This window comes from Haplochromis burtoni, unplaced genomic scaffold (assembly GCF_018398535.1).
Source record: "Haplochromis burtoni strain Fernald_Lab_line unplaced genomic scaffold, NCSU_Asbu1 Contig_300, whole genome shotgun sequence".
NCBI classification, from domain to species: Eukaryota; Metazoa; Chordata; class Actinopteri; order Cichliformes; family Cichlidae; genus Haplochromis; species Haplochromis burtoni.
The window spans coordinates 716002-740818 of record NW_024582661.1 but is presented as its reverse complement, the minus strand read 5'-3'; the positions used below and the strand labels follow the sequence as shown (position 1 = coordinate 740818).

The 24817-nt window shown below is 41.7% G+C and overlaps 3 protein-coding genes and 1 long non-coding RNA gene across 10 annotated transcripts in view; 2 read left to right on the top strand and 2 right to left on the bottom strand.

Annotated features, from left to right (window-relative positions):
* Positions 1-221: 221 nt before the first annotated feature.
* LOC102299849 (transmembrane and coiled-coil domains protein 1) lies at positions 222-3457 on the bottom strand. Its single transcript, XM_005941527.3, has 4 exons — positions 3010-3457; positions 989-1162; positions 781-916; positions 222-591 (listed from the first exon to the last, which is right to left on the bottom strand). Exons 1-4 carry the CDS (start codon positions 3081-3083, stop codon positions 280-282), a joined length of 696 nt encoding a protein of 231 aa, XP_005941589.1. The 5' UTR covers positions 3084-3457; the 3' UTR covers positions 222-279.
* Positions 3458-4818: 1361 nt separating this feature from the next.
* Positions 4819-20325, bottom strand: tmcc1b (transmembrane and coiled-coil domain family 1b). 7 transcript variants are annotated; one of them, XM_005941520.2, is made up of 8 exons: positions 20242-20325; positions 16246-16419; positions 13694-13737; positions 10868-11645; positions 8158-8577; positions 6488-6972; positions 6274-6409; positions 4819-6192 (listed from the first exon to the last, which is right to left on the bottom strand). In XM_005941520.2, the coding sequence occupies exons 4-8, from the start codon at positions 11465-11467 to the stop codon at positions 5878-5880; spliced, it is 1956 nt and encodes a 651-aa protein (XP_005941582.1). In that variant the 5' UTR covers positions 11468-11645; positions 13694-13737; positions 16246-16419; positions 20242-20325; the 3' UTR covers positions 4819-5877. The 7 variants fall into 7 exon arrangements, with proteins under 7 accessions (XP_005941582.1, XP_005941583.1, XP_042083987.1 ...); XM_005941521.3 differs by lacking the exon at positions 20242-20325 and adding an exon at positions 17769-18757; XM_042228053.1 differs by lacking the exon at positions 20242-20325 and adding an exon at positions 17769-18757 and having other exon boundaries at positions 10868-11130.
* Positions 17139-18865, top strand: LOC106633631. The gene is made up of 3 exons (XR_001336991.2): positions 17139-17443; positions 18544-18633; positions 18751-18865. It is a non-coding gene; the product is annotated as an uncharacterized LOC106633631 (long non-coding RNA).
* The window catches only part of LOC102297350 (transcriptional regulator QRICH1), a 19120-nt gene continuing 14573 nt past the window's right edge, over positions 20271-24817 (top strand). The window contains exon 1 of the mRNA XM_042228049.1: positions 20271-20379. Coding sequence (XP_042083983.1) covers positions 20286-20379 — 94 coding nt within the window. The 5' untranslated portion in view covers positions 20271-20285. The remainder of the gene's footprint in view (positions 20380-24817) is intronic.

Here is a 24817-nt window from a genome sequence, read left to right as displayed (position 1 = left end):
CTCAGCAGACAATTGTGTAAATGAGCTGACCTAGTGGGCTCTTCACCAAACTAAGTCACTGTTTCTATAAATCGGTGCATGTCCCTGACTATGTTGACCATCCTCAGCTGTAGATTCATGTCCTGTAAACAAAGGATTCATTCCTGTGTAACTCGGACTTCACTGTATGGGCTATTGCTTTCTGTAGTAAGACACATGCACTAGATTTAAGTTTCCATACACTGCAGTAATAAAGATAACGGAGGGGTGTCTGCATTCATTTTATTTGTTTCCAAGATGTTAATTGCAGAAGGGTAACTGGTGATACTCTAAAATAACATTCCAGTGCCTCCACAGGAAAGACAAAAGGACCAGAAAAAGCAGCGTGCAAAACATTAGAAGGGCTGTCTTGAAAAATGGGGCCACCCAGCTGCTCACTGTGGACATCAGCACCAAAAGCACAGTTATAAAGGCTAGCGATACATCGATTAGTTTTTCAAGTACTGTCTGTGCAGTGGTATTGGCCCGTGTCTCTGGATGCCCTGCATCCTCTTCTTTCTGCTGCTGCTGCTCCAGCTTGAACTGGCGTCTCTCACAAGCCTCCAGCACCTCCTGCAGGCCAGAGACAGAATTGAAGCCCTGTCAGAATCTGTTTTTGGAGTTTTTTTTCTGAGGTGGAATAGTAAAGAGTAAATCTGGATTTTTTTTAAAAAAAAATTTGTACAGAAAGGAAGAATCAGCACATCGGTTACATACTGGAACAACTTCTCTTGTCATGGGAAAACATTATTTGAAACTTGCATAAAAATCTTGTGTTGCATCAGAAGACCGATCAGCACTCTTCTCCGCTGTGGCAGCTAACTCTTTTTTCAAGTTCCAAACTTCATTCTGATACTGTTCTGTCAAGTCAATGAATCGCTCTTCTAGAGATTCCCTTCTGCAAAACACAACGCTACATAAAAACAGCAGATGGTTTCAGCCTACACAGCTGTATAGAGTAATATAGTACCTGTTCTGTAGGTCTTTAAGGTCCTCAAAGAGCAAAGAGTAGTCTCGTTGGTGACTCGCATTTAAGTTTTTAAAGTGTTCTTCAAGTTGGCTGTGGCTTTCCTGAAGCTTACCGACGTACTTCAGTACATCATCAAAGGCCTCGCTGTGGTCACAGGTACACTGCCTTGAGCTACTGTATAAGATATTGAAAGAGACATTTTAGTCAGATTTTGCACCACAGTTGCTGAATAATTGGACTGAAAGAAGATGTAGAGGCCTCCTGTTTGTTACTAGCGGTATTTGGATAACAGCGTGCTTTCCAGATGACGGCTGTAACCTGAAAATTGGTCTGCCTCAAAGTGGGTCTCTGTGGGTTGACTACATATATAAGCATGTTTTTTCCACTTACAGTAAAAAGCAATGAGCAGTGTGTCCTTACTGATAAAATCTGTCTTTTACTGCTGTTTAAAATAATAAAACAATTTCTTTAAAAAAAAAGTGAGATTAAATTAATTAAAGTCTTTAAATTCAATGGTTTTTTTTGCATTAGGACAAAAATTCATTTAAAACGATTTATAAGCACTCATTTTAGTGTGGTGTCTGCTTATAATCTATCTATGCTTTATTTAAAAAGTCCATTATGTCACTGTTAAGTTGTGCTGATAAAATGGGAACTAACCTATTACAAAAATGACTGAGAGAATAAAAATTCACCCAGAACTCCAAACCATCATCACAGTCGATCAGCATCACGCCAGGGCATGAGTAAATGTTGTATTAAATGTCATTTCTAGAGTGCATGAAACATCCAACACTTGTAAATGTTAATATGCAATCACCAGCCATTTTATTAGGTACACTTTTCTAGTAATGGGTTGGACCACTTTGGGCTAAATTCTTCATGGCATAGATTCAGCACAGTGTTGGAAACATTGTGTGAGGTTATCATGTCAACATGGACCAAAAACTCTGAGCAGTTTCAGCTGTATGTTTATGATGGGAATCTCAAGTTCCTAAATAACCTTTCTCCTCCATTCTGATGCACTGTTTGAACTTCAGGAGCACGACTTGAACATGTCAACATGCTTACATTGTTAAATTTGCTGCCATGTGATTGGCTGAGTAAATGTTTGCTGTGACCCTAGTGTAAATCAGTATTCTCGAAGATATTTTTATTTATTACATTTCAAGAAACACCTGGGCTTATACAGACCACAGAGGATATGTTAGGGCCCTAGCTGGGCCTCCTGATACTGCCCTTGTGTGGGCGTGGTGTTTTTCTCCGCCTCCTCCTCTCTTGCTCCACCCCTCTGTCTCTCTCTTGCTCTGCTATCTCCCCAGGACACAGCTGCTGCTCATTGGACTCATTTACCACCTGGGCCCAGTCAGCAATCACCTCTCTGAGATCATATAAGCTGGGGATGAGCTGTGAGCAGAGTGGGGTGTTCTTGGTGTGGAGTTGTGGGAATAGTATAGCTGCTTTATGTGAGTAGTGTGGGCTGCTGCTAGTGATAGGGTGAGCTTGTGGGCCCCTGGAAGTGCCTCCTCGTGGTGTGGAGTTCTTGTTTGGTTGTTGTGTTCTTTGTTATTGCAACCTTTTTTCCTTTTTCCAAGTGTTATTGGTAAAACGGCATTGCCGACTCTTTATGTTAAGATTATCTATAATAAAGACTATTTTATTTACTAAAAACACCTCTGTTTTCCTTTCATTCTGTTCTGGACTCATTTGTTACTGGTCCCCTCACTCGCATCCCTAGACCCCTTTGGGGGGACGTAACAGGATAGAAACAAAGTAACGGTCCTATCACGCTAGTATCGATCTGATACCAGCGTTGGTATCGGTATTATCTGCCCGCCTCTCACCGGGAGCTTTCGTCCCTTAGGCTGCTGCTGCTGTACCCGTGTGTGTGGCCTGCAGACTTATACCTAACACACAGTACACGGCGATAAAGATCCCTACCTCACACTTGAATGTAGTAAGAACATCATTTTTGATGACTGTGCAGTTCTTCCTGGTTATATTGGTCGCTTCATGCTCACCTGGCTTCAAGTGACATCGTGGAGTCGTAGTCGGGTGTCAGTGACCTCTCAGGCGTTGATATGTTGAGACACATTTGTCACCTTTAAAAAAATAAAATAAAAAATCCAACTACTTTGCATGTGTTAAAGTTTAGCGGAATCGAAGCGATAAATGTTGTAAACAGTAAAACGACGTTGGTGCCCAACGTTCATGTTGCTTAACAACATGTAAAACTGTCAGAAACAGAAACGTTCACGCTGATTCAGGTTTGTGAATGTCGTAAACGATCTGCTATCCGGTGTTTCAGGTTCAGTAAGTTTTCTACAGTTAAATAAAATCTGTGGTAGTTCAATAAAAGAAGTTGTTTTGCTGGGTGTAGCTAAAGGTCTGAAGAAGGAGGCAGTTCCCAGCTCAATTTCACCTTCATCCGCGGGGAACAGAGAAAAAAGAAGTTTTTAAAACGACAGCAGATTTAATGGATTGTGTGGAGCATCTGTTGGCTTTGACGTTTTTTGTTTTTCTGTACACTCTCGACCCTTTTATGAGACGATGAGAAAGGTTAACATATAATTGTTGATATGATCTTCATTGCAAATATCTTAGCCAATCACATGGCAGCACCTCACTGCATTTAGGCATGTAGACAGGCTCCATATGAGCTGCTGAAGCTCAAACTGACTTTGAACGTAGCATGATTGCATGTGCCAGAATTATTTCAGATACTGCTGATCTGCTGGGATTTTTCCAAATTACAGCAGCAGCAGACCACACCGGTGAGGAAACTAGAAACTGAGGCTACAACTCCACACAAAATGTGACAATAGAAGATTTAAAAATGTTGCCGGGTCTGATGGGTCTCAACTTCTGCTGCAACACTCAGATGATCAGGTCAGAATTGGTCTTAAACAACATGAAAGCATGGCTCTATTCTGCTTCGTATCTACGGGTCTGGGTGGGGATGGCGTAGTGGTGTAGGCAGGGGTGTCAAATGGGCCGGGGACACATCAGAGGCTCTAATCTGGCCTACTGGCCCACTTTGTAAAATGTGAAGAAAGGTATAGATTTTGGACTTTTAACTGCATTTTCACGTTTTAGACTCAGACTTCCTCCATGGCCTCTCATACTACATCAATCTACCTAAGTAACAGATAAGCATTTAAATAACAGAACATTTCCTGCATTTTTCACTATCTAAAATAGAACTTTCTTTTTTTCTATAGAGGGTCTACAGAAAAAAAACGTTTTTTCATTACTGGGCAATAAGCTAACAGCTTTCTGTAATTTTACACGTGTTACAGTTTAAGCCCAGAAAGCCATGCTGACAGATTTCTTCCATTTATTACGGAATCTATTTTTTTTAGAAGAACTGAGATGTTCTGTCGAAGCTGCACTTCTGTTTTCTTCTTCTAAGATATGTGAATCATTCCATGTGTGGTTAAACTTCTTTACACTGGCAGAAGGAGAATTTCACCGATCCAGCCTACAGAGGGTCAAACACAGCTCTATGTGGCCCACGATGTAAACAGAGTCTGACATCCCTGGTGCACGGGACATAGGGATAGCACACTGACAGCCCCCTTAGTGCAGGCTGATCACTGTTTAAACACCACTGCCTACCTGAGTAATGTTGCTGACCATGCCCATCTTCTCATGTCAAAAAGGTCAAATCACCTGAAACCAGTTTGTTGATCATGCCAGCGAGCAAAAGTTTTTGTGTTTTTTACCTTCGTGTTATTTTGACTATAACCCTCTTTAATGTTAAAGGTGTATGACTCCATAAAACAGATTTTTATAGACAACCGAGGATGGAGAGAAGTTAGACTTTCAAGTTCAGTTTTTAAACAGCAAATTTATTTATCTTTAATTAAAAAATAAAAAACAAGAAAAACCCAACTAAAAGTATTACTATTTCATTGTCACTAATAGAAACAGTACGGAAGCACTGAGTCTTTGAGCACTTTAACTGCTCTTCAAGTATGTTAAATGAGTTCATAGATGATTCCTCTGCAGTGGAAAAACCACCAGGATAGTAGGGTCCGGTTTGCATGATTGCAACTCCAAGCACAAAATTTCATAATAGTAATATCCTGGCTGTGCCGTTACCAGTGTTACTGACTTCACACATCCAGTAAGAAACAAGAGCCCACATGTGTCTGACCCAGAGCAATGTAGCTGATGTGCAAGCACCCCGTTCTTTAGAGTGTAGTGAGCAGAGAGAAGAAGTGTTGGTCATAAAAGCTGAAATCTGAAAAGATAGAGCAAAGAGGGGGAAAAAAGCAGACGGAAAAAAAACTGAATCACAAGACCAGAAAAAAAAAAAAGTACAAAAAAGAGAGCGTGGGCGACTATGACTGCAGAACACTGTAGGCTCATTACAGTTAAAAAGAACATAAAAATCCATCAATCGGCTGTATTAAAAATAGCAGTAACTCCAAAACAATACCACTTGAATCAGTTGAAAAGTAATAAAACTCTGAATAATATTTTCTTCTGTGGGGAAACAATGAAAAGTTTTCCCACATGTAAACAAATTCACTCAGAAGAGAGAAATCAAGTGTGCAGTTCTCTCAGCCCGCTCCTTCAACTATGCCCCGTTCACCCTTTTACAGTATGCTCGTGCCACAATTGCACCAGATATAGAAAGTCCATATCAAACATCCAGCCTTTTCTCTCCGTATCCACTTTTATTCTCCTCGAAACGTATTTCATAGAGCAGTAAAGTGACAGACAGCTTTGTAATCCTCCTGAGTGTTTTGAGAAGCTGCTGGAAAAAGGAGGACTGCTGAGATTCATCTTCCCACATGGGCCAGTGTCATTCCTTTATTATCGCTTTCACACCTCCGGTCCCTTCATGTTTAAATTACTTAAATGCACCTTCTCCAGGCCGGTCATCTGGGGTGCAGAAGAAAGCGATGCATATACTCTGAAATGGCATCCCAGTGCCTCCAGAGGATGGCGAGGATAATTACGAGGAGTAACGTAGAAAGCGTGCGGCTGCGGGTTTTCATCAGGGGCACGACGCAGTTAGCCACTGTGGACACAAACACCAAAAGGACTGCCATCACAGCTAGCAGCACATTGATTAGTTTTCCAAGAAGAGTCCGCGCTGTGGCATTCTCCAAGCCCTCCAGCTGCACCACCTGCTGTTGCTGCTGCTGCAGCTCCATTTTGGAAATGCGTGTCTGACAAGCCTCCAGCGCCTCCTGCAGGTGAGAGACAAAAGAGTCGGTGACAGAGCTCTAATAAGGAAGCACACGTGTTCTGTTCATCCAAGCGAGGCTTACCTGTATGTCTCTCGCTCGTTCATAAGACTGATAGGCGATCTTCTCCTCCATGCTCGCCAGTTCTTGTTTCAAGTTCAAAATTTCATTCTGGTGCAGTTCTGTCAAGTCATTCAGTTGTTCTTCTAAACGTTCACACCTGCAAAGCAGCACATTTCAAAAAATGGTACAAGTCCTACATAAACAGACTATACTGCAGAGCACATGACAAATCTACCTGTATCGTTCCTCTTGCAGCCCTTCCATGATCATAGTGTAGTCCCGCTGATAGTGGGCTTTTAAATTTTCAAAGGACTCCTCGAGTCGACCTTGGTTTTCCCGAAGCTCTTGGATCTCGTGGAGTATCGCATCAAAGCCTGAGGCTTGTGCATGATCAAGGGTGTTGCCCTTAGAGCTGGGGGGGCCTCCTGGGGCACCAGGGGTGCTGTTTGCTCCTGCAGAACCAGAAGTAGCACTAGAGCAGTCATCATCACTGGGATACTTTGGGCTGGATGGTAAGGCCCCTGTTCCAAGTGCCCTTGCTCCCCCAGGACCAATGCCCTCATCTCCTTGGGTTTCATCGAGAGAGTCCTTCAGAGCTGCGATGTTATCAGCGCTGCCAAACTTGTTACGGATGATGTTAGCTATTTCTTTCGGCTTGGACACCACGGCTCCAGCTGCAGAATGAGTTGCTTGAGAGAAGCTGGAGAGGCCTCCTGTTACCTGTAGTGAAACAGGATCAAGTCAATACTCAAGAATGCTTTTGTGATATACTGTAAAAAAGCTCTGGCTACATTAAACACCAAGTGTATCGAGACAGTTTGCAGAGCGCACACACTTTTAATTGGCACATCTGCAGATCTGTGCATGACTGGGTCAATCACAAATTAAACAACATTTTGAACTTTTACTGGTATGCTTTCAAGTTGAGGTGAGAGATGATAAACCCTATCCTAACTGACACTGGTTAGAAGATAAGAGTACACCTGAACAGTTCAGCAGTCCAGATAATCACAGATAAATCTGTGGATGTATTTTGAATTATCCATTAACCCATTAATTGGCTGTGACCAAGGAACCTCACACGACCACATCAAGAATGCAGACTCCGCACAACAATTTAATAAAAAAAAAAAAAAGTTAAAAAACTGAAGACTAGTCTATTTTTTTACTTCTGCGCCTCTAATCTACATGGCTGATTTGTACAACTGCACTGACACTTCCAATGGCATCATCAAAAATGGCTAAACCAGGTGAAGTGCTGCAGCAGACACTCAGCAAATGGTCGGTGAAGCCACAGATTAAGATTGTATGATGTTTGTTATCAAGTAAACTGAAGGAAAAAGGCGACAAATATGTTACTGCAACACTATCAGATGGAGAACTTGAGGATTGATTCCACCAGAAAAATAACTAGCCTGTTATTCATGTTTATGGATTTCAGTCTTAACATTGAGCATTGTCCTCCGTGTGACCTGGGAGCTGCTCTGAGAAAATTCACAAAGGTTTAACATAAATAATTAGTATGGAAGGTAAACAGTAACCACTACCACTGTACTCCTCTATATCGAGTCACATATTTTATCAGTTATTCAACAGAGTTCTGCTTTTCAAGAAAGTCAACAGTGAGAACAACGACTGGCAGTATGTGCAGTATTTACATGCAGTGATGTATTTCAGGTAAATGCCACGGCACCTTGCAAGAGAGCAGAATGCAGAGGTTTGTCTTATTTGGTTGAGATAATATGAATTTTAGTGTTCTGTTGTCAGGGCACTTTTTTAAGGCATGAGTGCACTACAGGAGAACGACTTGGACAGGAGGATTTCAAAGCTTTGGAGAGCTATGAAAAAAAATTACCTAAAACTTTAAATGATGCTTAAAAAAAACAAAAACAAAAAAACACAGACCTTGGCTCCGACGTCCTTCAGGCCCTGATGCATGTCTCGGAAAACGTCTTTGGGCTGGCGAGGGATGCCGTTGTGCTCCACCTCTCGAAGCTTCCGGTGGTAGTGCTCAAGCTTCCTCTGCAGCTGCTGGATAGTCTGAGCCGACTTTTGGTTCTTCTTCTCGAACACCTGTTTGATGCGTGCGCTCTGCTGTTTGTCAGCATTATTGGCGAGTTTCAGGTATTCGGCCACATTGTCGTCACGTGCAGTTTGTTCTATCTTGATTTGTTCTGTGAGCTTGAGGATCTTCTGCTGCAGTTGAGCAATGGCCTGCTTGGTACGCTGGGGGTCTGGGGTACTGTCAACCACGTCATATCCATCTGCGCCGTATGGGAGGGCATTGGGTGATATAGCAGGGCCCGATGCATCGTAACGATCAAGCTGTTCAAGAAAAGTGGAAAGAGGAAAGTATTTAACCACTTAAAATATAATCAAAACATTTAAATCACTGTGCCATAGTTAAAACTAACCTCCTCGTTTCATATAGTGTGCTAAACGGATGTGTTTTATCAGTTTAGTAAGTCCTGCACTGAAAGTGTAAAAGTATCAACTACTGCACAATCTGTATAAATGACAACATCATTTTTGATACATTTCTCTAATGTCTCTGGATCACACCATTTGTGTCCAATTCAAAATGACAAACTGCTCCTGCTGGGCCAATTCTGTAGTTTTAATCATCCTATAAACGCTGAGTAACCTGTGAATCGCTCCTTTTAAACTTAAGGTTTCATTTGCAAAGATTTTTTTAGGCCAAAAACTGGCAACACTGATCAGCACTAACTGAAGGTATACAAATGACTATTTTCACCTACTCATGCACACACGTTTGCACCCTTCAGAGTGATCTGTAACTACATATTCACAACAGCAGAGGGCACCTGTCAACAAAATTCCACCTTAACTGTCACTGCCCAGCTCCAAATCCAGAAGGTACAAGTACAATAAAATAGGTAAACAGAAGGAAAGAAAAATCATTCAAAAGGCAGCAAGTCAACTAATTTTTGTGGTGCTGCTATGACAGCAATTTAAATGTTTCCCCTGTGACGTGCTTTAGTTACAAAGTCCAGGACAAGTAACCCGACTCCACAAACGAACACCCTCACCCTGAGGCCGCGGGAGAGAGAAAGATTAAATCTGAAACAGAAAATCAACAAACACGAGAGCCAACACCCATGACTGAAAACACGACTGCAGCCAACTAAATGACGTAAACCCAAAAAGGTGATGCAAGGTTATGCTATCTAATAACCTGCAAAACAGGAAGACTACTTCAAATTCCAACTGCAGGGTTGAATATACTTGAAACGACAAGGGTGAGTCGTAGAGCAGCTACATAATAATGTAACATCTTCTACAAAGCTCGTGTTTTATGTGTGATTGTGACCCTATTCCTATAATCACAATAATCTTCTGTAACAGCGTAAATAAAGTTTTTATATTCAGAAATCATGAAATTTTCCTCCTACATGATTTCTTAATCAGTGATCCTGACTGGTGTCGGTTTGTATCCGGCTAAACAAACACATTCAACACACCTGCCGACTATAAAGGTAAAGGACTGCAAGGCTGATGGATGTGATGTTTGACCACATGCAAAAACTAGCTTTAAATTTACAATTTGTTTATATAAACTTGTGGATCTCAAACTGAAAACTCATCCATTAACCTGAATTTGTGCTTCATTTTTAGTGTCTACTTCTTCTAAAAGTAAACAACAAAGAGACTGAGAGACTTTTTTTTTACTGTCAGCCATAAGCGGACTTTAGCTGAGAGCTGCTGATTACAAGTTACTGGTCCAAAGGTTGTTTTGGGGGGTTTTGCCGAATAATCAATTTAAGAGAGTTTCCCGCCATTGTGAGGTCATGCAGTCTTTCATAACTGTACTTAAATGTCAAACAAACAAGTTTTGAGTTTGTTTAGCCCTGCAAGCCCGCTCTGACCTGAAGTACACTCGGACAGCAAAAGCTAAATTTAGAAAGGCTTAAAGCACATAGTGACCAAACACTCAAAGGCAATCTCTGACCTTCCACCGCTGACAGCTCATCTCCCCATTCAGCAGCTCATCCCTGCGCATCTAAAGCATTAATGGCCTCTTAACAAGTTTGTCCAACTCATTTAGTTTTGACATTCCTGCACACAAATTAGTGCGCGAGTCAGTTTGTGTTTATTTTTAAAATGTAACTGTTTATTTTTAAATAAGCCAAACAAATTAATCCTGAGTGCAAAGCCTTAGTATTGCACCTTGATTCTGAAGGTTTAGACCTCATCTCTATATACAGTATAATGATGTCAGGATTTGCAGTGAGAGTTGTACTTCACATCCTGTGCTTTCACAGTACACTGCACATATTTGTATGTGGTTAGAGGTGAGTGTCATTCTGACTTCTGGAACTACAGTTTCCATCCGTGAATCAGGAAATGTCTCATTTTCAAATTAGAAACTAAGTATAAGTAAAGACTCTGGTTCTATTTTTGTCTTTCGACATTACAGTTTGTAAAACAAGCATTTTGACAAGTAACAACTACATTAACTGGAGGCAGATCCTGAACCAGCTATAACAAACTATTACTGACATTAAACACTTTTATTTACCGGCAAGTTTCAGTTCAGACTTTTTAGGGCAAACACGCCAGATTTTACAACAAGAATCAAAACTAAGACTCTCACCTTGTCGGGCTCTTCAGTGGAGTGGTAACCAGAGGTCAGCAGCATGTCAGCCAAGGCTGGGCTGCTGGGTGTGTCTGTGGTCGAAGAGGAGCGTGGGCGTCCAGCCTGCAACAGGGCTTCATGGGTGCTGCGCCGGTGGATCTGTGGGCTACCTTTCTGGGGAGGGTCCCCAGTGCCGCCCGCCTTGCTGCGGCGGCTCTGCAGGCTGGTGCCTCGCTTTATCATTGGTGGACCTCGGATCTGCTGCAGGACACGGCTCAGAGCTGCAGGAGGGGCGGAAGTGGCAGGGGTGTCAGAATCCAAAGGGAGGGCCGAGGAGGCGGGGGTGTCCCCTACTTCTGACCCTACGTCAGCGGGTTCGGAGGGAGGGGCGCTTGCGCAGGACGAGGCGGAGTCATGCGGGGAAACGGAGGAGCGTCGGCGCTGTGGCTGGAAGAATTGCTTCAGGCCATGGCCCAACGCTCCCATGTTCTCCAGGGCATTATGGGTGATTTTGGACAAGCCGTGCTCTGACTCCGACGCCCTCCTGCCGAGCTCTGGCTCCGCTCGCCCTCCTGCGTCCGGCTCCTCTGGACTCTGCTCACTACTACCCTGATCCATCTGAGACCTCCAGTTTCACAGTGAGGGTCCTGCTCGGGGTGTGAAGGAGACTAGCTACGCCCCGTCGACACCCCGCCCTCTGAGAGGCAGGTTGAAAGCAGGGAAGCAGAGGGGATGGCGCTCAGTTGGGCCTTTTGAGTGGGCATGCATCTGTGGCTTGGCTCAATGTCATGCTTGTCTACCACAAAAGGAAAATAAAATGTATTATGACATGCAGCAGTGAGTGAGGAACATAATAAGCAGCAGAAGAATAGGAAACAATACTAAGCAACAAAAACCTGGGTTGGCACAGACATGACCTTTTTTTTTTTTGCAGTCAACATGATTCTTAGTTAACTTTTGTTCACAATCTGGATAAAGACATAGGTACCCATTTCGGTTCGTGCTGGGCAGATGTACTGGACGTGCTGGTATACCAGTCGTAATTTTTAGCGTGATATTAATTTTTTTAAATGCCACTGTTTCAGTAAAAAGACAAAACACCCACTGTGGCTCATCAAGGGGTTTAAATGTGTTATAATATTCAGACGGGACCTGTGGTGACTGAGCAGCCTTCCTCCTCACAGTTATTATCAATGAGGCACTTGTTCTCGTTGTCCAAAAACACAGAGATGCGTGTTAATCTATCGTGTTATTCTTTTGATCTTATTTGGTGAGATGGCAAATACAGCAAATGGTTCAAAACACCGAACAACTGAATAATTAAAACTTATATTTATTGTTCTTGTATTTGTTCATCATTTTGAGATCTGCAACTAAACTTCATATATATAATTTGCAAGAATTTGTGTTAAAAAAATAATTTCCAAATGCTATTTACATTTAGATGCTGGTGCACTAGGTAGTGTCATCCAGATTGGTTAACACATCCTGGATGCTATGATTATTCAATTAAGATTTGATGTAAAAAGCCATATAAGGCAAATATTATTAACCTACAACTAAAGCTACGTTTCCCTGCTTCCTTGTCAAAAGGGGTCGTCACAGCAGGCAGCGCCGCATGTTTGATTTGGCACAGCTTTACACCGTTTGCCCTTCCTGACTCAACCAAAAAAGGAATTTGTGTCTCCAGCTGGAATTGAACAGGTGACCTTTTGTGAATGTGAATGTGTAAACCACTACATTGTGATTAATAATCTGCAACTAATCTGTGAATCATTTACTATTTCTCACATTAACAGCTGAATGGAATGTAATTACAGCTAACCAGGTAGAATAACAGTGTGTGATAGCTGCAAGGGCAATCTGCCACTGGTCAGAGGACGAGAAAATACTAAACTGGAGACGCATCAAAGTAACTTGTGACCAAGAGAGACTGTGAATGTTCTATTTGGATATTTGGTGTTTTAAAAATAAAATTGACAAGTTTGCTGGAATTTGTGCTCATGCAGCTCCTTTGTGTTCAGTAAGGCAAAGCAAACTTGTTATTCGAGGGCTTTTCCTGATGACAGCAGAGCATGTGCCACAAAACTTGGAAGAGTAAGTTTGAATGGAGGCTGTGGCAAAGCTGCACATAACTACACTTCCATAGAAACATTAATGCAACACAAAGGGGCATTATATGTAACCTAAAAGCACAATCAGCACCCTGTTAAGGATCAACTCTGTTTAAGTATTTTATTTTTGCAAAGAGATCCTAAAAGTAGATTACTCACGATGATATGTAAGGGGAAAAACACCAGAATCACCACCAGAAAGCTATACTGCGTGTTTCGTGTCATGACTGTGCCAACCCAGTAAAGCAAAAACATAAAATCTACAAAATAAACAAGTACAGTTTCTGAAATGCTCATATCTGATATACTGCACATGTGCAGATAGTGTCCATTCTTTATTTTTGCCCTTATGTATAAAATCATTGAATTATTACATTTCAGAAAGTGTTCCTTACAGAACTAAATAATCAACGTAACTGAGAATGTTCAGATGCTAACAAAGAGACCACAACAAACTAAACGTAAAATAAACATAAATGAAGATCTAAATGGAGAGTGACTACAATCTATTTCTCAACTGAGTAAGGTGCTCCACGATCCACAGCGGCCTCCCCACTTTGCTTCTCATTTTATGAGAAGGCTACATCCTGTAATATAGAGGGCCACTCCAAGTGCTCGGCTTTTAAATGTCAGTTTGTGCTGAACACAGCTCTTTGGGTTTATCAACATGAAACGACAGAGTGAGGATGAGAGCAATAGAGAAGGTTAGATAGTTTGTAAGAGAGCTTACCATCAGCCCAGCCTCTCCTCTTCTGACTCACGAATCAGGACTGGCTAAATGAAGCAGAAGCGCAGACAAAATAAAAAAACATAAATTACAATATTCAAATAAAAGGAAAAAGAGAAAAACAGTGGACTGATGGATATGTAAACCAGCACTGCAATAAACAACTTATCAGCATCCAACATGTTGCCCACCAGAAAGCGTCAACAGCCTAGTGGACCTTTGGTTAAAACCTTTAGTCCCTGACACTAAGTTTATGTTTAATACGCATTGTTACTGTTGAATAACAACTACTAGATATACACTACAACAGCAAGACAAGACAACAGCTCATGAATATGAAAACATGAACGCAGCTTAGAACTGCTCCAAGGAGCTGTCACTGCACAGCTCATCTGCAACACATACGAGACGGGAGGATGTAAGCCTGAGAGATTCCTACTTAAACACTTTTCAAATCATTTGTCCTACAAGCTCCAAACCAAACAGCAGAGTTAGCGCTACACAGTCTTCTTTGTTTGAATTCATGGGCTTGTTTTGACAATAATTAAACTCAATTATTTTTAAGTACAATTTTCAAGCATGCTGATTTCTTATATCACTAACAGGCAATTTAACTGGTCTCAAGCCGTGCTTCTGCATGCTTCAAGTATGTGAGATCGCGCCTGTCCCTAATCAGAGTGCTTATGGACAGCAGAGGATTACCAATTAGAGGGTTTGATGTTTTCTAAATCAAATATTCACTTGCTACGTTACGCCTTTAATACATCTTTCAAAGCATGATAACCAAGGGAACATTACAGTCGACGCTGCATGTCACTAAGGCTGTGATGCGGTTTATTTTGCAGCAGTAACTTTATGATGAGCCGTCAGACAGTCTGTTTTGCGAGACACAATGTACCGTCTGTTTCATCGAGCCATAAAGAAAACATCCAAGGCTTAAAGTGATTGAGGACGAGCTACTTTGCAGACAAACAGAAAAATGATCCTTTGAGTCAGCACAGCTATGTATGTATCATTTAACAAATCAGCAGAGCAAACCAGCCCAGAAAACCCTTTGAAATGCTCCATTAGTGACACTGTGACTCATTGCATGCTGGTCCAGCTTTTAGACCTGCAGCATCTGAGAAGAAAGCTCATTGTTCAAGAGTAGGTGGTGGTGAACAGTTCAGTAACGAAAGGAAGCTCCTTAACCGCTTCTTGCAGAAACAACACATTAAAACGCTGCTATTTAGTTTTAAACCAGTATCTTGGTTCACTCCTGTTGTTGCTCTTGGTTTTCGTATCTGTTGCTTCAGCTCAGAGGAGCTACCTGCTCATAGAGGTATTGAATACTATATTTATCTAAATAACAACATATCCAACAGATTAAAGCATAAATTTCATCTGATATGAGAAACAGAAGCTCTTTGACCACACATTATTACTCTGAATCGCTTACAAGACTCGTGTGAAGACAAATATTCGACACAGATGTGGGACAACGTCCTACATCTACAATAAAAGTACAAAGGCATCTGAGTCCTCCAGGCTGAGGGCAAAGTGTTCTCTTTGAAGTGGGTCAGCCAACATTCGCCCATCACTCTGTGTACATACAGTGCTGCATGGGCACATCATCTACATGAGGTATGTTTTCACTGCAGGAACTAGCGGCAGGCACGAGGCAGCTCGAGGATGAATGAAACCACAACAGAGGGAACATCGTTTCACTTCTCCTAAATTAGCGGTTTTCAGGAAAGAAAAGGTGGTTAATTGACTTTAGAGAGTTTAAGTCAATGCTGCTATGATTCATTTTTTAACCACTGAAACCAGCTGTTGTTGTTTCAACCAGTTGTTGTTTCAAGGTGCCCTGAAACGACCCACAAGTTCCTACACCAGAAATATGCAAGCAGCGTTCCTGTTTGAAGCATGTCAGCAAGTCCTTTTGGAGCTGTGTCTTACTAGTATAAAAGACACATCTCCTGGATGCACTGGTACGCATCTTCAGTGATGTATCCTGGGGTCATCAGGTGTTTCGGGTCTCACAACATCATACCCAGCCGGGGGTGATCAGGCCCCGACTTGCGTACCAGTAGCTACCCACGGATCAGCCCTCTTGATCCACAGCTACCTTGTGGCTTTCTCTGCCGCTTCACTCACAGCCTGGATGGCCCTCTTCTTGGCTGCCCCAGCCACGTCCAGCCGGCCTAGGACTTTGCAGAGTGATCGTCTGGCAAAGCCCCTACAACCCACTTCTATGGGCTCATAGAAAGTCTTCCAGCCCCTTCCCCTGCACTCCTGCACTAGTTCCTGGTACTTTACTCGTTTCCTTTCATTGGCCTCCTCGATCCGCTCTTCCCAGGGCACTGGGAGTTCCAGCATGATCAGCTGTTTTGAGGCCTCAGAAATACTCTTGAATACTCTTATTCACACTCATTACCATAAACTAGGTTGAATGCATTAGTTTATTCCTTAATTTAACTGGGGATAGAGATAGATAAGTGAAAAGATCCAACAATGTCAATCCTGACAAAAAGGGCATTCATTGCAGCAGGAGTGTACTTGATGATAAGACGTACCTTCAAATGTGGTCATGTGCAATAGATCTATTCTATTGCCACAGAAAAAGACTCAGTAATCCAGGCAAGTATCCAGCACTGCTTCCTCTGGGTACGTTTTTCCAAATTAAAACTGGCAGAAGAGCTGTCAAACTTCAGTCAACTGTTTCCGTGGACATTTAGAAAGATCACATGCTGCAAAGAAAAAGAAGAACAAGAAAAACAAGCATTAAAAAGAGATGCAAAAGTGTGTACTAATGTGCGGTAATAATCAAGCAGTTACATAATCTGTATTATTAAGACCACAAGCAGCCATCCTCCTGCACTAAAAGTAGAGTCAATATTTGGCACCAATAATTAATTCTAACAATCTTATAAAGCAAAGCTGTAATAGGGTGTTCTTGCAGTGCTGCTGAAATTGATGTATGAGGATTTAAATTAAAAACCACAAGGATTGCCCCTAACAGCACACACAACAAACCAAGGCCATTTAATATCCGATATTCAATCCACAACAAATGGTTACAGCCATCCCCCCTATGTCAGGAAGCTCATACAACTCGTTGGATGGCGGAATGAAAACATGTAGTTTAATTTTGTAGAGCGCAGGGCCCCCGCCCCCCTGAGGACTTTTAGCTTAATTAACTGTGTAATGTTAATTAATAGTGCTGCATAGCCCAGAGGGATTATGTGCTGGACAGGTTTACGGAGGCAAATCTACAATAAAATAATGCGACACTGACACAGATGTAAACATCGCTGTCTGTAAGAATAATCTGCCACAATCAAAGCACAAGGAGTGAAAAGGATCTGTGCCTACTAATAAAAAAAAGTCTCCTTTAAATATACTACAGCACCAAAATGATCCTGTCAAGACAAAAAGGCTCAGCTAAATGTATTTATAGCACTGACACTTACTTCAGTTCGCTTCAATGAAGTTAAGAGAGTTAAATCAAACTGTACTGTGCTAATGTTTTTTTCATTTTCTCAACCAGAGAGGTGGTTGAGTACGTTTAAGCTCTACCATGAATTAATGATGGTCCCCGGCATGTTTCTGTTGTTTTTGTTCGTGTTACTGTTATTGATTGATTCATATCACCTGAACAACTCCTCTCTGCACTCATTCTTTGTGAAATAAAGGACGGTAGGAAAAGAAAACACCCTGACAAAACCACGTAAGCCGCCCGTCGTTTACCCATCACCACACAGCCCCGGCTAGGTAATTACATTACTCGAGGGGTTACAGGTGCATTCGGTGTCATTACATGTGAGGTAACTGTAGTAACGCCTGTACTTAAAAATTGAAAAGGAGATGCTGTGATAAACTAAATTATGTATGTACATACTTGTCTGTATGAGTGCCGTTATTGAGTTACTGCAAATAGTCCGAGCCCAGCGGTTTAACATTAGCCAGAGATAAGAAGAGGATGGAATTAGCAGCTCGCTAGCTTATATTCGTGGGTCCGGGCTTTAAAAAAACTACTGTTGGACATTTTTACAAAACAATCGTGAAATCTACGGCTTTACTTCAGAGTGGTACAAACCCTTGTGCCAGCTAAAGTCAGAAAACATCGCTTTCCCCGAATTGAAGGCTTGGCTTCTCCACTGGTGGCTAACCGGGCAAGCTAACGTAAAGGAGCCGGAGGGCGTTTATTTCACTCCACGGTGCACACCGGTGTTGGTGTTAAGCGGAGCGAGGTCATGCTTAAAATTCATGATAACAGCACATATCGCAGTGTCAAACCCCTGCCCACATCACACCGGAGCTCACGTGAAGCTCTTTAAAATGCAGTCAATGTTTTACAAACTACATACAGAAGCCGAAACTCTTTAAAGCCAGTTTGTGTTGTTTTTGTGTTGTCAGGAGACCTGATTGATTTAACAGTGTGTGTATCCTGCAAAGAACAGCGTGTAGGTTAGCATCACCTCTCACTGCTGCCACGCCTTGTAATGTGGCTTCATATTAAAGTTCACCCAACATCCCTGATTTGAATGTATAAACCAGAAGATGACCGCTGTGTAAGGTGACAGGTGTTTATGACAGGCTCTCCAGTGATAGCAGCAGTTCTGCAGGAGTTCCCCGTTTTCAACAAAACAAAGCGTTAATACACATTTAGTAGCTGTTTATTACACTACATGGCTATTAATGTCATTATTACAGGTTATTCTAGAGCCTCGTCATACACTTACACCCACAAACACAAACTGAAACACAACTTCTTCCCAGAAGCTGTAGCACTGCTGAACTCGGTCACTAACTTATGTATATCTATATCTTGTAAACTTTCCCTTTCACTTGCTGCTATCTTTCTGTCTCAGATCACCCGTGACGTTCATCTCCACCCTGCCTGCACACGTCTTCTTTATCTGTCTTGTGCACTTTCAGGTGCTTTGGATGGATGACCTCAGGTATTTACATTAACACCTTCACTATCTCTACTCCTTGCATGTCACCGTTCCACCTGCCTTGCTCTCATTCACACACTGTATTCTGTCTCGCGTCTACTGACTTTCATTCCTCTTCAGAGCATACCTCCAGCTCTCCAGACTCCCTGCTCTCACTACAGATCACAGTGTCATCTGCAAATATTATAGTCCATGGAGACTCCTGCCTGACCTCGCCTGTCAACCTGTCCAACACCACCACAAACAAGAAGGGACTCTGAGCCGACCCCTGGTGTAATCCTAACCCCACTTTGAACTTACCGCACACCTCACAACTGACTCACTGTCCTCGAACATGTCCTGCACCACACTCACATACTTCTGCGCCACTCATGACTTCCTCATGCAGTACCACGGTTCCTCTCTTGACACCCTCTCATACACTTTATCTAGCTCTGCACACTCCACAAACATATATATATATATCAACAGTATGTACAGTATGTAAAGCACTGATGTGCAATGTTTTTTTGCTCAATTGCACACGTTCATACCGCTCATAAAATATTTCTACGTATTTCTATCTAATTTATGTGCATCAAAATCTGTAAATCACTCTTTAATGTGCATTATTCGAATGTTAATAAGTAAATAATTCATGTTCAGTGCTAACATGCAATATTCTTGCCCAGTCTCATTGCTTACATCCTTCAAAACTACATATCTTTATATATATTGTGTGTACATATACACACACACAGGTGTATTTATGTTTTATGCACCATGTATAGCTATAATTTCATTATGCTTGCATAATGACAATGAAACCTTATGCAGTCATACCCAAACAACAAATAGGCTACCAAGATACTGAGTCATGAACACTGGAAACTCTCCTGCCATATGAAATGTAACCATCAAAATCCATAATAGCAGAAATAAACTGACAGCATCAGCACCGGAGAGGGGGAGGCGGGGACGGTCCGGACAGGTGTGAAAATCTCGAACACGTTTACATTGGAGGTATTGGGTGGCCATCTGTCACCTACTCCCACCAGGCTTTCTTAATCACACCTTCTTGTATTTCATGGTGGCGTATTTAGTCCTCGCAGAGCAGCTTTGCGTTAGCTAATACTCTTTGTACCAGGGCTTGATGGACAAAATCCTTTAGTTTCAGCTAAATGTTATATTCCTCGAATATCCCGACTGTTAAAAAAAACATATACATATATCGTCACTGAATCCAGCTGGGTGTTGTCCCCAAAGTTGAACCCTGACGAGTTACAACATGAGCAATCAGTTCGCTTTTCGTGAGCGCACACACATGTAAATACACTCCACATCGCCCACCCTGAACACCCTGGCTGGTAAATCAGGCGCTTATTCGCCGCCTGACCACTCGCAGCTGTCAGTTAGCAGCAGGGTGGCTAGGCTCTCAAAGCTAACCAACATCGCTTCAGCCATGGTTAGCTACAGGCAGCAAACAGGCTCATCGCCAGGCGGCAACCGGATAATTAACACACCGGCCCTGGAGTGCCTGCACGGCGGGCGACAGCACGAGGAAACACGTTTCATTCATACGAGGCTTCTCACATTTAAAAAAAAATGTGTGTTTTGCGGGTATCAACTTACATGAGCGCTCAGAGGATTGTGTTGATGACCGTTCATTTCTCCCGATGGTGGACACTCCCACGGTGACGTCAAATAGCGTGCTCGACGTCAGAGCAGTGCCGAGCTCTCGCCCATCCTTCGCGCGTGTGATCCACCCAGGTGAGCAGGTTGACTGCTGGGTCACACGTCCCTGACCTTGCATTGTTCAAGTGAATGTTTTCAGGCGTGGCTGCAGATATTTTCTCTTAAATTTAACTCAGTATTTTGTTTGGGAATGTTAGGGTCTGTATTTGTACCCTGAATATAAACTTAACACAAAACAGTATAGAAACCTGGTCGATTATGTATCTGTTCTAACAATGCTTCGTTTTTGGGGGGGAATAAATCTTACATCATTGAAAAAAAAACTGTTTATATCCCTTTAAATGGAGCCAAATTTGTAAGGCAAATACATTTGTGGTTAGAGCAGCAGAGTTGAGTCTGTGGGTTTGCACGAAAAGTTTGTCAAAACGTCTCTCCCAGTGCCAAACAGCTTGGAAATGTGTGATTGCCACTGATCGCAGATCAATTACCTCTCTCTCTCTGCATCTTCTCCATACTTTGACCCTACGATCTAATTGCTAGGCCGACTCTGGGCTCAACGCTGAACATAATGTTCACCCACATGTTCAGGTACAGCGCACATGTTGCCAACAACCAGTCCTGATAAAGACCAGAAGCTCAAAACATTAAGCTGTTTGATTCTGGCACAGACGTTTTCGGCCAGTTTTTCATGGATGCAACCAACATACTCAAGTCTGCTGCACAACTCACAAATGCATTTTCCTTACAGATGTGTCATCATGTCAGGTAAAATAAACAGGTTTTCCAGTGGCATAAGTTTTATTGCCAAGAAGCATTCTTCTCAAATAAAGACCAAACACATATTTCCTTACTTTTGTGCTAAATATATTTAAATGTGACTGGTTAATGACAACATAGATGCAGAATTTCAGTTTTGGGTTTATCAATCAGTTGAACTAGAAGATAAATTTAAGATTATTCCGTTATCAAACAACATTCATGTTGAGAAAGAAACCATGCAAGTTAACTTTACAGGAATATCTCCACATCAAAGGAGACAGATGAGGTGGTTAAAACACTCAGGTACCTCCTAATTAAGGCGTCTTGTGTATATCCTACTGTGAGGGCACCTAGAGGCAGATCCAAGACACGGTGGAGGGATTAAGTCACTCAGGTGGCTTGAGAATATTATGGGGTCCCACTAGAAGAGCTAGAGGACGTGGCTAGGGAGAGAGAGGTCTGGGTATCTCTGCTAAGGTTGCTGTCTCCCTGACAGGCTCTGAGGTAATTAAGTTTTATTTATAAATAACTGATTCACAGCAACAGCTGTCTGAAGGTGCTTTATATTGTAAGGTACAGATTCTGTTGTTTGGAGAAAACCCCAAGAATCAGACGATCTCTAAGAGCTACCTCTTTGCAAGAGTGGGAAGGAAAAACGTTCTTTTACCAGGACCTCTGGCAGGGGAGCGGCAGCCAGTTGGGGAGTGAGGGGAAAGAGAAAAGAATAAAGGAGAACAAAGTGAGACAAGGGCCAAAACATACTACAGGAGACGAAAGAAATACAGTTTAATGTCACGCAGTAGTGGTGTATAAACACAGGCTGGTGTAGAGAGGTGAGAGTGGAGTGGAGAAGAAGTGTTCAGAGTGTCATAAGAGGTCTCACAGCAGCCTAAACCTATTGTAGCAATTGTTCAGGGTTATCTGATCCTAAATGGTTTATCGAAAAGAAACGTTTAAACCTAATCTTAAAAGTAAAGGTTGTGTCTGTGTTTCAAATTCAAACTAAGAGCTGGTTAGAAGGGAGACGGGCCTGATAGCTGAAGGCTTTGCGTTGAATTCTACTTTTAAAAACAGGCCTGCAGCCTGAGAGCAGTTTCTGTTGGGATAATGTGGTATGAATGTGCCCTGAATGTGAGGGTAAAGATTTTAAATTCAGCTCTGGATTTAACAGGAGTCAGTGAAGAGAAGCCAATATTGGGTCAATATTGTGTCTCTTTCTATCCCTTGTTAGTACTTTCTCTGCATTATTTTGGATTAACTGAAGGTTTTTCAGGTAGCTAGAACAGCCTGAAATAAAGGGTTTCAATAGTCAAGCCTAACTTTTTAACATGTTTTTAATTTTAGTGATGCTGCTAAACTAATAGCTAATACTAATAACTTTAGTGAATCTCTGTTTCTGCATCTCATACCATCATCAGGTGAATGTTTGATTTGATATGATAAGAGCACTGTGTTACTGTCGCAGATATTAGGACAGCCAGGCGTGTTTATTAGTTATTAATATTAAGACCAAGCTAAAAGACGCCATGTATGAGTATAATTGTTATTTGTTGTAATTTGTTTTAATTGTACGTTTAACAATTAAAAAGCATCTTGTAGTGACAGGTCTTCGTGACTAATTGTGATTTTATATTTTTATTTGATGGAAAGTTAGATGTGGTTTGCAGTGCTCAACTAGAGTGACTTTTGTGACACTTCTGTTGCTATAATTAAAAAATAAATAAAAACAACAAATACAATAATTTTCTTACGGATTGAATAATAAAATAAAATAAGTTACTGGCAGATTGGCAGCTGTATGCTATTAAGTTAATGTAAAAAGTATTTACAGTAATTTTACTGCAACTTAAACTACAGCAACATCGTTACTGAAAATAATTTACTGTCATCCAGTTGCCAGTGAGTTATTGTAAAATGTACAGCAACCTGTTCACAGTGTACAGATGAAAGAAAGCAATCCTGCATAAATGTACACATTAAGGAATGCCAAAGGATAGGTGATGGACTGACTGAAAAACAAGACAAAACAGTTGAGTATGAGTGTTTTAAACAAATTCAGTCAATGATTGTGTATCCAGTTTTGGCCTCCGATGATAAAGGAAAGGGCAAAGAGGAAACACGGCAGACAGGCTGAAATTCTCTGAGCTGATGGAGCTGTGCTGGTAAGAGGTGTGGCTGAAGGATCAGGAAATACTGGCATGGCAGCCTCACGAGGAACATAATGTCATTACTTGTAAGGGTGTGGATGATAAAATGTTTGAGTCAAAGGCTTCTGAGCGGTGGCAACACTGTTGTTGACATAGTAACAGCAGTATGTTGATGGACACACCACAGGCATCTAGTTAGTCTGAGTGTTCGGGTATTGTGGTGTGGGCTTCTGGATTTACAGGTTTAAGATGCTCGGCAGTTTGAGTTTGATCCTTTGGAGATACGAGCAGTTTGTTAGGGAATGGCAGAAAAGTATATTGAGAAAATACTAGAAACAGGCAAGTGGGGAACTTATTGGACTTGTGATCATTTGTGGCCACAGGTATGGTTACAAAAACCACAGTCATGGAGGAGGGGCAAGAGGGTGAGATGGGGTTGTGGGATGGAAAATTCCAGGTCCCACAGGGAATTGTGAGAACAGAGGAAATGGATATTGTGGATACTATGGAGAGGCAGTTCACGTCTGGGAAACAAGACATGAGGCCTAAATGAGAATTCAGGGTAGGGAGGTGCAGGCACTTCTTAGTTTACAAAGCTTGCAACAGTACCTGAGGGAAGCTACAGATGTAGTAGGGAATACCATAAACATGTGTGATAGGTGTGGGAACTACGTATTGTGGAAACACTGGGAACTGAGGGTACTGAGTCTGCCGCAGGACCTGACCACTTTCACCAGGAGGTGCGATTGGTGTTGTAGTAGGGTTAATGTTGGGTAGCAAAAGGCAAGTAACCAAAAACTCACCATCCGCTCATAAAGGAAGGAGTGAATATTCTTTATCCTGCAAGGAAATAAACTGAGTAAATGTTTGTTTACAATGTTTGACCACAAGAGGGCCCATCACACCTTGATCTGTGAGCACATGCATCAATTAGAAGGTGCAGTAAATGTCAACTGTTCAGAAAACTGTTTAACAATAAATCCACAGATGCTACACGTGTAAACACTCCAGTAGTTTTAATATCTGATTATTAACCATTAGTCTTTTTTTTTTTAATCTAGTGAATCTAAACTCAAGATTATCAATGCATATTCAATATTCATACACTAAATGAAAAGTGTTTGATTTAGAATAATTAGAATATTAAATATATTCAGACTTTTTGATTTGATTGATGTGGTCTGCTGGGTTTTTATGATCTATTCCAAATGAATAATTTACATTTTAAAATTAATCATTAACAAATCTTTTGTTTAAAAGTAAACAGTGAGTCGCCGGACACACCACCTTTAATAAGACAGATGTGAGATGGTATTTAGGCTATTGAAACTTACCAATTTAAGTCACTCTGATGGTCACATTTGAATGTCAGCAAAGTTTTAGGCTAAACATCAATCACACTGCTGCAGGTGTTTGCACAGCACCCACTGCATCATCATCACAAATCATCACAAAGTTTGAAAAACGATTGAGAAACTGTCACTGCAACATACAGCAAATGGAGGCAAGGCATCACACCTTTAATTATTATATAACGGTGCTTTTGTAAAATGATTTCAAAGGTAATCTCCAGAACCACCCCCTTTTCAAACTGTTGACCAATCATT

Excerpts from the sequence above, each read along its gene's own strand:
- LOC102299849 (XM_005941527.3), bottom strand. The coding sequence starts at position 3,083 with ATGTGTCTCAACATATCAACGCCTGAGAGGTCACTGACACCCGACTAC. Across the intron at positions 917-988 it reads CTTAAAGACCTACAGAACAG|AAGGGAATCTCTAGAAGAGC; the intron begins GTACTATATTAC and ends TGTGTTTTGCAG. Across the intron at positions 592-780 it reads ATGCAACACAAGATTTTTAT|GAGGTGCTGGAGGCTTGTGA; the intron begins GCAAGTTTCAAA and ends TCTGGCCTGCAG.
- tmcc1b (XM_005941520.2), bottom strand. The coding sequence starts at position 11,467 with ATGGATCAGGGTAGTAGTGAGCAGAGTCCAGAGGAGCCGGACGCAGGA. Across the intron at positions 6,410-6,487 it reads CTGCAAGAGGAACGATACAG|GTGTGAACGTTTAGAAGAAC; the intron begins GTAGATTTGTCA and ends GCTGCTTTGCAG. Across the intron at positions 6,193-6,273 it reads AACGAGCGAGAGACATACAG|GAGGCGCTGGAGGCTTGTCA; the intron begins GTAAGCCTCGCT and ends TCTCACCTGCAG.